At 42.6% G+C, this 14,967-nt stretch overlaps 1 protein-coding gene across 2 annotated transcripts in view; it reads left to right on the top strand.

Moving 5' to 3' along the window:
* The window catches only part of FAM81A (family with sequence similarity 81 member A), a 70,764-nt gene that overhangs the window by 43,597 nt on the left and 12,200 nt on the right, over positions 1 to 14,967 (top strand). For both annotated transcript variants that reach the window (XM_054715525.1, XM_054715526.1), the window contains 2 exons: positions 10,717 to 10,846; positions 12,331 to 12,437. In XM_054715525.1, coding sequence (XP_054571500.1) covers positions 10,717 to 10,846; positions 12,331 to 12,437 — 237 coding nt within the window. The remainder of the gene's footprint in view (positions 1 to 10,716; positions 10,847 to 12,330; positions 12,438 to 14,967) is intronic.

Genomic DNA, 14,967 nt, shown 5'->3' with positions numbered 1-14,967 from the left:
TTTGCTTTGTTTTTATATTTGTCTTTCTCCTATAATGTTAATGAGCCTTTAATTGTTGAAATAAACTCATGTGAAGTAAAAATTCTTTGGCAAAATTTTGGCTTTCTTGAATTGGTTATGTTATTGTATTGAAGGAATCTGAATGAACTTTTTAAATGATATTCTTAAATTACTGGGCTGCTATATATAGTTTTAAAATATATTTTTATTGATTTCAGAGAGGAAGGGAGAGAGAGAGAAAGTGAGAAAGAGAGAGAGAGACGGAGAGAGAGAGTGAGGGGATGATGAGAGAATGATTGATCGGCTGCCTCCTGCATGCCCCACTCTGGGAATCGAGCCCGAAACCCAGGCATGTGCCCTGAATGGGAATTGAACCGTGACCTCCTGGTTCATAGGTCGACGCTCAACCACTGGGCCACACCAGTTGGGCTGGGCTGCTATATTATTTCAGATTTATTTCATAGTGTTTTGGATCCATTGGTGATGTAATTGATAGGAAACAGACCCTGATACTTCCAATGTAGATCCAGCTGGGAGGGACAAAGGCAAATTTGCCATGGAGGTGAGAGACACTTATTCCCACTAAGCATAGTACACCCTAAAAAAGACTTTCACAGAGGTTCGCATTTCTCTCTAACGCAGGGCTCAGGGCTTTCCTATTCTTACTGGAATATTTGGTCCATTTTTGCCCTGTCTTCTTCATTTTTCCAAGACTCAGTGGCCATATCCACTTTCCTCTATGAAGTCTGTTTGCATGGTGTCAGAGCCTTAGAGAATTATCGGTATACTAAGGCAGATGTGCAAATTCCCGCAAGGGACGCAAGCCCAGGTGCAAAGAAAAAAACAGATAAATTGGACATCATCAGATTAAAGACTTTTGGGGATGATGTGTAATGCTGCTCTGAACATTCACATAGTTTTGGTGTGGTCATATGTTTTCATTTCTCTTGCATATTTATACCTAGGAGTGTAATTGTTGAGTAATGTGGTAGCTCTCTATTTAACCTTTTGAAGAACAGAACAGTCAAGACTGTTTTCCAAAGTGGCCGCACCATTTTACTGCCAGCAGCAGTGTCTGAGGGCTCCCATTTCTCTGCATTCAACACTTGTCTGTCTTTTTTATTATAGCCAACCTAGGGGGTGTGAAGTGGCATTATGTGGTTTTGATTTGCATTTCCCTTAATGACTAATGGTGTTGAACACAATTTAATGTGCTTATTGGTGATGTCTCTGCTTTGTAGAACTTGTGCCCAATTGGGTGATTTGTCTCTTTATTATTGTAGGAGTTCTTTGTATATTCCAGATGCAGTTCTCTGATTGGATATTTGAAAAAAGTTTCCCCATTCTGTTTTCATTTCCTTAATTGGGTCAATTTGGTTCCATTTTTTAAAAAATTTTATCTCTTTATTGCTATTCTCTATTTAATAAGACATTGTCATTATACTTTACTTTTTAAAGCATGCTTCTTTGACTACATTTATAATGGCTGCCTTGAGCTTTGTCTTTTAAATTTGACATCCGCTCTTTCACAGGCAGCTTCTGTCTGCTCCTTCCCCGCGTATAGCTCACGTTTTCCTGTTTCTTCGCATGTCTCGGGCTTTCTGTTAACAACCGGGCATTTCAGGTGATAGAGTGCTGCAGTCTGGTATGCTGACACACACCCTTGGGTTTGTTGTTGTTGTTTGTTCAATGACTTGGCTGGACTATTTTAGTGATGTCTATTTCCCCTGCAGTAACTAGCCTCAGATGTCACTCCACAGAAGGTACAAAGTCACCTTGCAATTACAGTGGTTTCAGCAAGGCTCTCTGTCTCTTTCCCTGATCGTTATTAAGCCGTCTGCCTCTGTAGGAACCACACCCAAATCTTAGGCTCTGCTAATTGCTCTACTGTTCTTGAAGGGCCCTAAACATACATTGCTCTGTGATCTGATTCAATTAAATTATTGCCAGCACTTATGGGTTTAAAGATGTATATGTACTCTAGTTACTAGTACATACGTGTGTGTATACGTACACACATACATAAGTATATATTAATTATTACACATACATACGTATATATTAATTATTATGATATGGAAGATGAGAAAATGTTTTTTTTAATATATTTTATTGCTTTTTTACAGAGAGGGAGGGACAGGGATATGGAGTTAGAAACATCGATGAGAGAGAAACATCGATCAGCTGTCTCCTGCACACTCTCTACTGGGGATGTGCCTGCAACCAAGGTACATGACCTTGACCTGGAATTGAACCTGGGACCCTTTAGTCCACAGGCCGATGCTCTATCCATTGAGCCAAACCGGTTAGGGCGAGAAAATATTTTAAATGTCATTGCTTTTGGTTACTATGCCACCATGTCACAAGCAGTAAGAAAAGTTCTGCGTAAGCATGTTGTCTGTCATACCTGTTGCTAGACTTTGGGACCCTGTTGGCCAAGTGGTAGAGTCATTCTGCCACCTGATGGCCAGAACTAGGAAGTGTAGCCGGGAGATAGCTGCCAAAAGACGAAAAGGGAAAAAATTTGGAATCTGTAATATAAAACATCAAGGATGAAATAGGACAACTGATCAGATTCATTGCAAATTCTTGTTTAGCTAAAGTTATTGAGCATGCATGCAGCTATGTTAGAGTGCTGAGGCTGTCTTTTAGGAGTGTTTTTTTGAAAAGACAAGAATGATGTCTTTGCCGAAACCGGTTTGGCTCAGTGGATAGAGCGTCGGCTTGCGGACTGAAAGGTCCCAGGTTCGATTCCGGTCAAGGGCATGTACCTTGGTTGCGGGCACATCCCCAGTAGGGGGTGTGCAAGAGGCAGCTGATCGGTGTTTCTCTATCATCGATGTTTCTAACTCTCTATCCCTCTCTCTTCCTCTCTGTAAAAAAAAAAAAAAAAAAAAAAAAAAAAAAAAAAGAATGATGTCTTTAATTCAATATCAGCTGAAATAGCAATAGTGCTTTCCCCCTAATATATATATATCTAAATATATATATATAATTTCCCCCCTAATATATATATATAAATTATATACATATATAAATTTTATATATGTAAATACATATTTATGTATATAATTTCAAACTTATAAAATATGCAAGATTCACCATTTGTTAACATTTTGTCCCATTTACTCTATTATTCTTTCATATGTAAAATTTATTTCTGAAATATTTGAGAGTAAGAATAACATTGTTTTTGACATTAGAAACACAAGTCGGTTTCACTGTGTATGTTTTCTGATGAGAGGCTTTGGTATCACTCACTGTGTGTCTCTCTACTTCCCCTGCCCACCCTACCCCTTTATTTATAAAAGTACATAAGTAATATATGCTGGCAATAAGCAGTCAGGCACACTATGAAATATATAAAATGGAAAATGAAGGCTCACCAGCTCCATCTCTGTTTTACTCCTTAGAGATAACTAATGTTAACAATCTGGTGTCTGTCCTCTTAAGACTTTTCTTATACATTGTTGTAAAATAATTATCATTGTAGTAATATAATGATGTGCAGCAAAACAACTACCGAACAGTGTGATTTTAATTTTCAGAAGTACATTTTTAGAGACTCCTTCCATATGGGCTGTGGGCGATACATTTCTTAATCTTCGTATGCCTGAAACTGTCTTATCTTTATTTTGCACTTATTCTTGGATGATAGGTTATTTTCCCTAAGTAAAATACATTTCTCCGTCATCTTGTGATATCTATTGTCTTCTCATATGTGTTGTGTGCTCTTACAGTCCGTTTTTGGCAGATTACCAGTCTTTAGTCTCTGGTAGCTTTTAAGATGTTACCTTTACTATGGGCTATCTGGATCTCACCATGCTCCATTTATTTTTACTTATCCTACTTTGTATTCATTAAATACTTTTAAAATTCATGTCTGTCTTCAGTGTAATGAAATTGCCAGCACTCAGACCTCAAATATTGCATCTCTGTCATTCTCTACATCTCCTCCTCCTCCTCCTCTTTTGTTTTTGTTAAGTGTGTTTTTTATCTTAGAGAGAGAGGAAGGGAGATGGAGAGAGAGAAACATCATCGGCAGCCTCCGGCACGCCCCCTACTGGGGACAGAGCCTGCAACCTGCAAGTGCCCTGACAGAATTGAACTGGTGACCTCTCCGTGCATGGAACAATGCTCACCCAGCTGAGCCACACTGACCAGGGCCATTTCCTTCTTTTGAAACTCCTCAACTCCTTCTTGACTTATGTTAGCATTTCTTTATCTGTCCTCCTTGTTTTATAACTATTTTTCATGTTTTGAATCTCTGTCTACCTTTACTGCATTCTGAGTGAGCTCCTTGCTACTATCTTCTAATTCACTGACTTTATCTTCAGTCATGTTTAATATAGAGTTTGGCTGGTCTATTAAGATAACTATGTAGTTTATTCCCAGGATTTCTAATTTTTTCTCTTACATTCTCATTCTTCTTTCACCTCTGCCTGTTTTTGTTTACTAATTTAGCATCCTCTTGAAGGATGTTAATCTATCTTTGTTATATTGTAGTATCTTAAATATATTTATTTTAAACTTATTTGATCCCAGTTGTGCTTTCCATAGCTGGTGGAGCCCACTCAAGTCTCTGATTCAGTTACCCTGGTCATAAGTGGAGCCAGTTCATGCCCTTCTTGCCCTGTGGGAACTAAAATTTCTTCTTACTACTGTTGGTTCTCAGTTACAGAGCCCCAGCAAGCCTCTGACACCAGCAAAACATTTGCTCTGCTCTATCTTCTGTGCCATCTCTCTGCTTTCCACTTTCTCCCGTTCCTTTTTACCCTTCAGCTTTATACCTTTTTTTTTATAAAACCCATTGGGTGTCATCTTGATAGATATTCAGGAGGGAGCCAAGATAAGGGCATGTGTGTCGTTCACCACGTTTAACTGAAATACCAGGTAGTAGTTCCTATTTGCAACATTTTTTAAAACTGTATTTCTTTATTCAAAGAAAGAAATAACCTTAAGAGAATAAAAAATAAAATTCTATCACATTCCCCAAAATACATTGATCCATATGGTGCTTAACACATTTTTATTGCTAATTTTTCCTAAGGCTCTTTTATTTTTTATTATTATTATTTTTACATGTAAACCAGCCTTTATTAAGATGATTAGCTCATGGGTACAGCTGTGATGACAGTCTGCAGGGTAAGGGATCTTTGAAGCAGTGCTAGATTTTGACATTGATGAGTTTAGCACTTAACATAATTTCTCTCTCATTCTTTGCCAGTAATTTTTTTTTTTTTTTTTGCGGTAAAAAAGAAGGAATTCTTACCATTTGCAACAGCATGGATGGAACTGGAGAGCATTACACTAAGCGAAATAAGACAGAGAAAGATAAATATCACATGATCTCACTCATTAATGGAATATAATGAACAACATATTTGCCACATTTTAATACAAAGTGGTTAGTAAATTGGTTAAATATTAATAGCTTATTAGGAAGCCTACCAAGCACTGGCATGCTCTCTAATTTTTATTTATGGCTTATAAAGTATAGCCCTGTGATATTTTATTTTCTCCAGCTTCTGGAGGGATATAATTTAACTTTCGTTAGTTTATTGCAAATAGTCAATGTGATTTAGAAAGTGAGACCCTTTTTGGTGTCTACATCTTTTAGGGAATAGCCCATAAACCTTGTTCAGGCCTCAGTGCAGATGTGCATCTTAAAGAACACATCCTCAGTGCTTTTAGGATGATTGTAGACTGCTGATTCACTGAAAGTGTGACTGGCCATAGGTTGTTCTTCCTGAGTATTTATGACTTGTTCAGCAAGTTCCCAAACAATCTTCTGAGCGTATTTGTCTGAATCAGGGGGATAGTGAACAGATGTCAAATGTCATCCCCATCAATAATAGGAAAACATAGGTATAGAATGAATCACATTTGGTAGCAGTGGCATAATAGTTTAAAAATCTAGGCTGCTATAGTGTATGTACTGGAGAGATAAAGTTCTCACCATCCTGTATTTGGTATATTTGGTATAGTAGACATTCTACAAATACTTCCTGAGTGAATGAATGGATTGTGGCTGGGGGTTCCAACCACAGCCTCTTCACTTTACTCTATGTTGCCTTGAACCTGACCTGCCTTTCATGACAGTGACCTAAGCCCACTTGTCTCTAGCTCTGACTTCCTTATACTCCAGCCCTATTTCTGCTTCATGGGGGCCCAGGCAAAGATGGTGGGATAGTGCTAATTCCATAAAATTATAACATATTCTTTGTACATGGCTATTGATCAAAACATTTGCGTTGTGGAAATGTTTTTTCTGATTATAAAAATTACATGTATGGAGGGAGAAACCAAGATGGCGGCATAGGTAAATACCTAAACTGCAGCCTCGCACAACAATTTCAAAGACAACTAAAGGACAAAACGGACATCATCCAGAACCACAGGAAAGCTGGCTGGCTGGAATACTACAACTAGAAGGAAAGAGAAAACCATAAGGAAAATCAGAGGAGCTGTAAAAGACTGAGGTACGGAGACACGGGCGTGCGTGTGCAGAGAGGACGGGCGGCTGAGTGCCTGGCTGGCATTCTCTAGCAGGAAGGAGATAAAAGCTCCAGACTGTGCTGAACCCCAGCTCCGACTGCACTGAACCCCAGTACCGGGCGAGACCCTGGGGACCCAGGCTCATACTGGGGGAATCTGGGCTGTAAGGCAGAAACTCAGGGGAGCGGCAAAAGGCAGAGCTCCAGAGGTGCGTACGTGAATGCGCACAGAGGACGGACTGTTGAGTGTGCCGCTGAATTGTTCTAGCGGGAAGGAGACAAAAGCTCCGGACTGCGCTGAACCCCAGCTCCGACTGCACTGAACCCTAGTTCCGGGCGAGAATCTGGGATTCCAGATTCATTGGGGGAGAGACTAGACTGTCTGGCAGTGGGCGAAACTCGAGGGCGCCTTTCTCTCAGAGGTACTTGCAGCAAGTACCAGGGGACACTGAGGGACACTGAGACTCAGGAACCTCATAGGGCGGGGCCGATGGGAAGCCAAGGCTGTAGGCTCCACCCTGAAACTCCGCCCCATCCAAGCTGAGCACAGAGACTTTTACAATTTTGCAAGTCTAGTCGAATAAGGCTGTCTCCCAGTGTAGACACAGCTGACCCTCACAGCCAATTGGCCTGGAGGTCAACTCCTCCCATTGATACCAACAACAATCAAGACTTAACTACAACAAGGCTGTACACACAGTCCACAAAGGGGTGCACTAAGAGTGTCCACCTCAGGTAACTGGGGAGGCCAAGCCACTGGCCCAAATAAGACAACTAGCACACAGAGCTACCCTACCAACTCAGGGAAGCAGCAAAAATGGGGAGACAAAGAAACAGATCACAAACCAAAGAAATGGAGGAAAACAAATGACTGGACAAAGAGTTCAAAACCACGGTTATAAGGTTTTTCAAGAATTTCCTAGAAAAGGCCGATAAATTTAGCGAGACCCTCAAGGATATGCAAGAGACCCTTGAGGATATGGAAAAGGACCAACTAGAAATTAAATATACACTGACTGAAATAAAAAATTTTATACAGACACCCAACAACAAACTAGAGGAACGCAAGAATCAAGTCAAAGATTTGAAATACAAAGAAGCAAAAATCACTCAACTGGAAAAGCTAAAAGAAAATAGAATCAAAAAATGTGAAGATAGTGTAAGAAGCCTCTGGGACAACTTCAAGCGTACCAACATCAGAATTATGGGGGTGCCAGAAGAAGAGAGAGAGCAAGATACTGAAAACCTATTTGAAGAAATAATGACTGAAAACTTCCCCCACCTGGTGAAAGAAATAGACTTACAGGTCCAGGAAGCACACAGAACCCCAAACGAGGAATCCAAAGAGGACCACACCAAGACACAGCATAATTAAAATGCCAAGAGCAAAAGACAAAGAGAGAATATTAAAAGCAGCAAGAGAAAAACAGTTAATTACCTACAAGGGAGCACCCATACGATTGTCAGCTGATTTCTCAACAGAAACTATGCAGGCCAGACGGGAGTGGCAAGAAATAGTCAAAGTGATGAATAGCAAGAACCTACAACCAAGAGTACTCTACCCAGCCAAGCTGACATTCAGAATTGAAGGGCAGCTAAAGAGCTTCACAGATAAGAAAAAGCTAAAGGAGTTCATCACCGCCAAACCAGTATTATATGAAATGCTGAAAAGTATTCTCTAAGAAGAGGAAGAAGAAGAAAAAGGTAAAGATAAAAATTATGAACAACAAATACATATCTATCAACAAGTGAATCTAAAAACCAAGTGAATTAAAAATATGATGTACAGAATAATCTGGTGAATATAATAGAATCAGGGGCATAGAAAGGGAGTGGACTGACAACTCTCAGGGGTAAAGGGGTGTGAGGGGTGCGGGAAGAGACTGGACAAAAATTGTACACCTATGGATGAGATCAGTGGAGGGGGGAGGTAAGGGAAGAGGGTGGGATGGGAACCAGGTGGAGAGGAGCTATGGGGGGAGGGGGGGGAAAGAGGAACAACTGTAATAATCTGAACAATAAAGATTTATTAAAAACTAAAAATAAGTAAATAAAAACATTAAGGAAAGCTAGATGAAGAGTATAGGGAAATTCTGTATTATCTTTATAACTCTTCTGCAAATCTAAAATTATTTCAAAATAAAATATTTTTAAAACTGCAAAAAAAAAAAATTACATGTGTGTATTGCAGGCAAGTTGTGCACGTCAGAAAAGAATGAAAAATAAAATAACCACACACGATCCAGAGATAGTTGGTTAATATTTTGTAAGCTTTCATGTGATATTTTAATGATTATATGCATCAAGGTTCACTCAAGCAATCAGAAAACACTCTATTTTAGCAGGAAAATTTCATATAGAAAATCACAGCTTGCAAAAGCATTGGAAGCTTTGGGGAAGCAAAGTGCAGGAAACTTACTGGCTTTCAGGAAAATAGGCAGTGCGAGAATCACAGAAAGGGACTCAGCTGGCTACGGCACGGAAGTAAGGGGTTTTCAGGAGTGTGCCTGGAAGTGGCTGCACTCCTCGCCCCCCCCCCCCCCCACTCCCCGCCCTGGCAGTCCCCCAGGCGCCTGCCTGCCCCCTGCTGCAGAGCGGAATAGGGTTTCCCCTTCTCTTCCACCTTCCACATCCTGCATGTGCCTCCACTGGTGGGATCTAAATAGGCCACGCTAGTGAGGGAATCCGGGAAGTGCAGTTGGGGGCTCCTGCCCTGAGGAGGTACAGAGAGCATTCCCAAGGAGCAAAAAGGCCGTGTTGGCTCTGAGTGGCCCACTCGTGTGATTGCTTCCTCTTGTCACTAGCCTTCCCATATCTTTTCTCTAAGTCTCTCACCATGAGTTATTTCCATAAATGTCTGGCCACCTCTTATTCTAGGCAGAGTGAACTCCCAGATATACTGTTTGAAGTTCTGCCCACTGTGAGGGTTTCCCTTCTGTAACACCCTTAGGACCACTCCTGAGCAGCCTTCTAAGTGTCAGCAGCCTTCTAGAAGATGCCAGCCTATTGGGCGTGATCATCTGTAAATCAGGCCTGACTTTTCCCCCCTCAGTCCACTTGGGCATCAGGAAACTCCTCAAGAGGCCGCAGGTGTGAGTTGAAGGGAGTTGGTACAGTAGCAGGGCTGGATGCCATGGGCGTTGGGCCTCATGCAGTTTGCATAGCCTTTGCGATCTGTGCGGGCTTGGTGTCTGTCCTTACCCCTCCCCTCGAGGATGGAGTGCCGCTCAGTGCCCACCTGTATGCAGTCTCCACCAGCGCCCAGTAGCAAGCCAGCAGCGTCTACTCCAGGCAGGACCGAGAGTGTTGGAACAGGGATGGCTTTGCTCTAAAACCCTCGGGATCTATCCTGTGACCCTCCTGTTAGGTCTGTCACCCATGGACAGAGGCTGGTACCCAGCGTATCTGCCACCGATACTTGGAGCACCACTGGAACTGCCAATGGGTGTAAGGCCCCAGGGGCAGAGCCACTTCCCTGGCAGTGTGGACCAGCTGCAGAGCCTTCCCCGGCCCTGGACCCCCTCAAAGCAGACAGCCTTCTAGGTGGTTTGCTAAGAGGTTAAGAGGAGCATTTCAGCCGAAACCGGTTTGGCTCACTGGATAGAGCGTCGGTCTGCGGACTGAAAGGTCCCAGGTTTGATTCCGGTGGAGGGCATGTGCCTTGGTTGCGGGCACATCCCCGGTGGGGGGTGTGCAGGAGGCAGCTGGTCGATGTTTCTCTCTCATTGATGTTTCTAGCTCTCTGTCCCTCTCCTTTCCTCTCTGTGGAGAATCAATAAAATATATTAAAAAAAAAAAAAAAAGAGGAGCATTTCAAATGTGGTAGAAATTGCCTCCAAAATGCAAAGGCCCCCCCCCCCCCCCCCCACACACACACACGAAAAGGCGGAGGTGGTTCTGAAGATGACAGACCACATCCGCACACTCCGTAGTGTTTTGTAATTGGGCCCTCACTGCAGATACGGTTTTGTAGTCATGATCATTGTAAGCCTTAGGCCCTTTGATGGTTACATCTCGCGTCTTTTTAAGCACACCCCTGTGGTTTAACGTAAAAACCATAGCGAGGGCAGCTCTCTGAATTCATCTGAGCCTCTGTTAAAAAGAGGGGCTCATCGCGCGGTTCCTTTGAGTGGGGTCATGCATTGTAGAGCGTGCAAGGGAGCCCGAGCACCTGTTTTGAAACTTGAATGAGAATGAGCTTTGTTGTTTGCCTGGATAGATGTGACGCCAGCATCGCCAGACTCTCCGCGGAGCACAAATCAACCTATGAGGGCCTTCAGCACCTGAACAAAGAACAGCAAGCTGCCAAACTTATCTTGGAAACAAAGATCAAGGACGCAGAGGGACAGGTATGACCTGTTTCAGGTAGCCGTTTAAAAGGGGTCGTTGTTCTTAGCTAAGAGTACCATGGTGAGGCCTATCTTTTATAGGGGAAACTAGCTCGGGCACCCGGCATAAGCATTATCTCTTTTCTCTGCTTCTTCCTGCGTCACTGGAGTGGCGCTTCATGAGTAGGGCAACCAAATCACCGGGATTTTTCGGTACAGTCCTAATTCCAAAGATTCTCTCCCTTTATTCTGAAAACAATTACTGCATTCCAAATTATAACTCCAAAACTACCTCTCGCACAGGTAAGTGATCAGCATTCTTTTACATGCCGGTCGTCCCAATTTGGGGTTTGGGAAAAGGTTGCTACATTTACCAGGACTCATCGCATGTGCTGGTGCATCCATAGTCTGTATGTGGGAAGAAATTAGGGCAAAGCTGGAGGATAGGCCGGCTAGTGGATTTTCAGTATTCCACCTTGAAATTTACAAGTTCATTTCAAAGAGCAAAATTCTTGGCATTTAACAGTTTGCTTTTTGGCCGTTTACAACTTTCCCTTTGCCATAATGGGGCCTGTCTTTCTGGGACTTCCCCACAGTGTGTGCTCTGCTTGCTCTTCTTCACTTAAAGGGGGACTATGCCAGGGAAGTGGGGCATCTGGTCAACTTATTGGATTAACAAGACTTGTGTCCTAACTACATCCAATAAGTAGGTATATCTGCGTATGTGAAAAGCACAGACATTATAAAACCACGAGAAGAAGAATAAAATGACAAGTCCCATCCTTTTATCACAGAATGAGTGAGGATAAAATTATTACATCAGAAAATAAATGCTAAGGAAATATGAAGCTTTCTGATAGCCAAGCCAAGTGTAATACATATAGAAATCCATAAAAGGAGATATATTTTTTCTTTGTTCTGGATCTGAAAAATACTTGTTTCATGAATCTTTAAGGACCATTGCAGAAAATTAAGACATTTCCTATAGCACTCGTTTTATGTTAAATGGTAGTGAAAAGACAAGGGAAATGGGTAGGCAGTAGGAGAAAGGAGTAGGAGGGATGCATAGTTACAAATTATGTTTTCTGGTAACTAAACAATACAGAGGTAAATCTGGGACCTTAATGGATTTTGTAAGTGATAAGAATTCCATTCTCTGTGACTAGCAGCTACGTTCCTGGTAGAAATTTCAGGATAAAAGTCACTATATTTTGTGCCAGCAGGTGGCAGTAGTGTTCCTGGGCAGAAACTGGGCTTGCTCATCAGAGATCTGTAAGCTCAGTGCTCAGCACACAGGGAACATTTTGGCAGTGCTGCTGGTCTTGCTTTTTCATGGGGCACATGAAAGAAAACGGAAGTGGAGAGATGAGGTGAAGTCCTAAACGACTGTATTAAATTAGACTGAATCTTCATGCCATTTGTCTGGAATATAGCTTACAAAATGGTTTCTGGAATGACCTCTGAAAAGGCTCGATGTGATATTCCACGCAAAGTCTCTTTTCCAGATTTCTCAGCTTTTGAACAAAGTGGACTTGTCAATATCCGAGCAAAGCACCAAACTGAAGATGTCCCACAGAGATAGTAACCACCAGCTTCAGCTCTTGGATACTAAGTAAGTAATCAACTTATAAACATTTTATTTCTAATGGTAGGAGTTCTTTATGAACTTATTCAATACTACAGTTTCCCCCTCTTACTTATTTATTGCATAAACAAAGTGACAACAGTACTGGAAGTTGAAAGGAAAAGTATCTGTGCAGCATGCTGTCGCTTCACCTGCCTCCTTTTTGTTTTCTTGGTTGGATAATCATCCATCCATTCATAGTTGAGCACTGGCCAAGGTGCTGAGGATCAGTAATGAAGCGAAACAGATGATTCTTGTCCTTGTGTAGCTGATAGTCTAGGGCCGTGGTCAGCAAACTACGGCTTGCGAGCCACATGCGGCTCTTTGGCCCCTTGAGTGTGGCTCTTCCACAAAATACCATGGCCTGGGCGAGTCTGTTTTGAACAAGTGGCGTTAGAAGAAGTTTAAGTTTAAAAATTTGGCTCTCAAAAGAAATTGCAATCGTTGTACTGTTGATATTTGGCTCTGTTGATTAGTGAGTTTGCCGACCACTGGTCTAGGGTGTTGATGAGCATGGATTAAATAATGACCACAACAAGCACTTGCTATATCATTGCTAACGGTGATAAGTGCTTTGGAGGAAAGGGACACGGTGTGGTAGGCTGAATAATGGTCCCCCAAAGGTCACCATGTAACCCTTGTGAATAGGGCACCTTGCATGGCAAAAAGGGACTTTGACATGTGGTTAAGATTTTAAAATGGGAAAATTATTTGGGTGAACCCGATGTCACCCTTAGAGTCCCTATGAGAGGGGGCAGGAAGGTCAGAGTCAGAGAGAAGACCATGTGACCTGGAAGCCAAGATTGGAGTCATGGGCCTTGACGGTGGAGGAAGGGGCCACACGCAATGGAAGCTGAAACAGGCAAGAAAATGATTCTCCCCTCGGAGCCCCCAGAAGGAACCACCTCTGCTCACACCTCGACTTTAGTCCAGTGAAACTGATTTCAGACCTCTGGCCCTCAGCACTATCAGAAAATGAACGTGTTGTTTTTAGCCACCAAGTTTGTGGGCACTTGTCACAGCAGCCGCCAGAAGCTAATATAGTGGTGCTATGAGAGTGAGTGACAGAGGCCTGGGTGTGGGGCCTTCCTGAGGAGGCGATGTTTGGAGTAAGAGATGAAGAATGAGCGGAATTCACTGGGTAAAGAGAGAGGTGAGAACATGCAGGATGGAAGAGCCTATCTTGGGAGACATGTGGCATATAGAAACTGCCAGATGGCCAAGGTGGCGGGAACAGAGACGCGAGGCTGGAGAGGAGGCGGGCCAGCTGGCCGGGCCTTGTAGACCACGGCCGGGACTTTCCATCACTGAGCAATAAGGAGCCACTGGAAGATTTTAAGCAGATAAAGTGATATGTACATAATTTTTTTCAGTGGCCTTGATTGCAGTTGGAAATGGGTCACAAGGGGCCAAAGCAGAGATGGAGACATCAGTTAGGGGCACCGTTTCAGCAGTGTAGGCGGGAGAGGCCTGCCCCAGGGTGATCCTGCGCTATCTAGTCGGTGCCCTATAGTTTGTTACACTCCCACATTTTGTTATAGTGACCCTTAGACGGTGCTTGCCTGCAGTGAAGCTCATCTTCTGCTCAGTCACAAAACCGTACACCTTTTCCCATCGTGAAGCTTCCTGACCTCACATTTTCCTGCCAAAGCAGAGCCAGCATTGACTATATACACGGAGTGGCCAGATTATTATGATCTCTGAACACATAATAATCTGGCCACTCAGTGTGTGTGTGTGTGTGTGTGTGTGTGTGTGTGTGTGTGTGTGTATTAGAGGCCCGGTGCATGAATTCGTGTATGGGTGGGGTCCGGCCAGCCTGGCCAGGGGGAGGGGACATGGGAGGTTGGCCGGCCTGCCTGCTGGTCGAACTCCTGGTCAAGGGGACAATTTGCATATTGGCCTTTTATTATATAGGATATACACTGAGTGGCCAGATCATTATGCGTTTAGAGATCATAATAATCTGACCATTCAGTGTATGTCTGTGTGTGTGTGTCCTTGTGTGTGTGCATGTATGTGTGTGTATACTATGTATATATTTGACAATACATTTTTAAAAGATGACTACAGTATGGAAATTTGTTAGAGGCTTGTGGAAAATTTAAATTAAACATTCTCTGGATCTTCACATCTCAGTGCCTCCATGTTTAATGCTATTTCAGGATTGTTGCCAAATTAACAGGAATTTACCTGTGAAACCACATTTTCCTCTCATTGCCTGTATTTAAATAATTGTTGAGTTATGTCACCATTTCTCATAGATTCTATAAGCTGGCCAAGTACAGAAAGATCTCCCCAGTCCTCTTTCTTTGATCACACAGGAACAAAAGAAACCTGTTAGTATTTTACAGACATGAACATCTTTATTTTCCTTCCTACAACTTGCAGTCTAGAAGTGTACACACAAGGCTATTCACAGAGGCAAGCAGGCACAGCCTGGGGCCTCTGTGGGGTAGGGGACGTATTGGAGACCCAAAAGGTGAACCCCTGCTGGATGAACTAGGAAAAATCCACA

This window comes from Eptesicus fuscus, chromosome 5 (genome assembly GCF_027574615.1).
Source record: "Eptesicus fuscus isolate TK198812 chromosome 5, DD_ASM_mEF_20220401, whole genome shotgun sequence".
In the NCBI taxonomy this organism is placed as follows: Eukaryota; Metazoa; Chordata; class Mammalia; order Chiroptera; family Vespertilionidae; genus Eptesicus; species Eptesicus fuscus.
The sequence above is the reverse complement of the archived record's forward strand: the minus strand, read 5'-3'. Positions and strand labels throughout refer to the sequence as shown.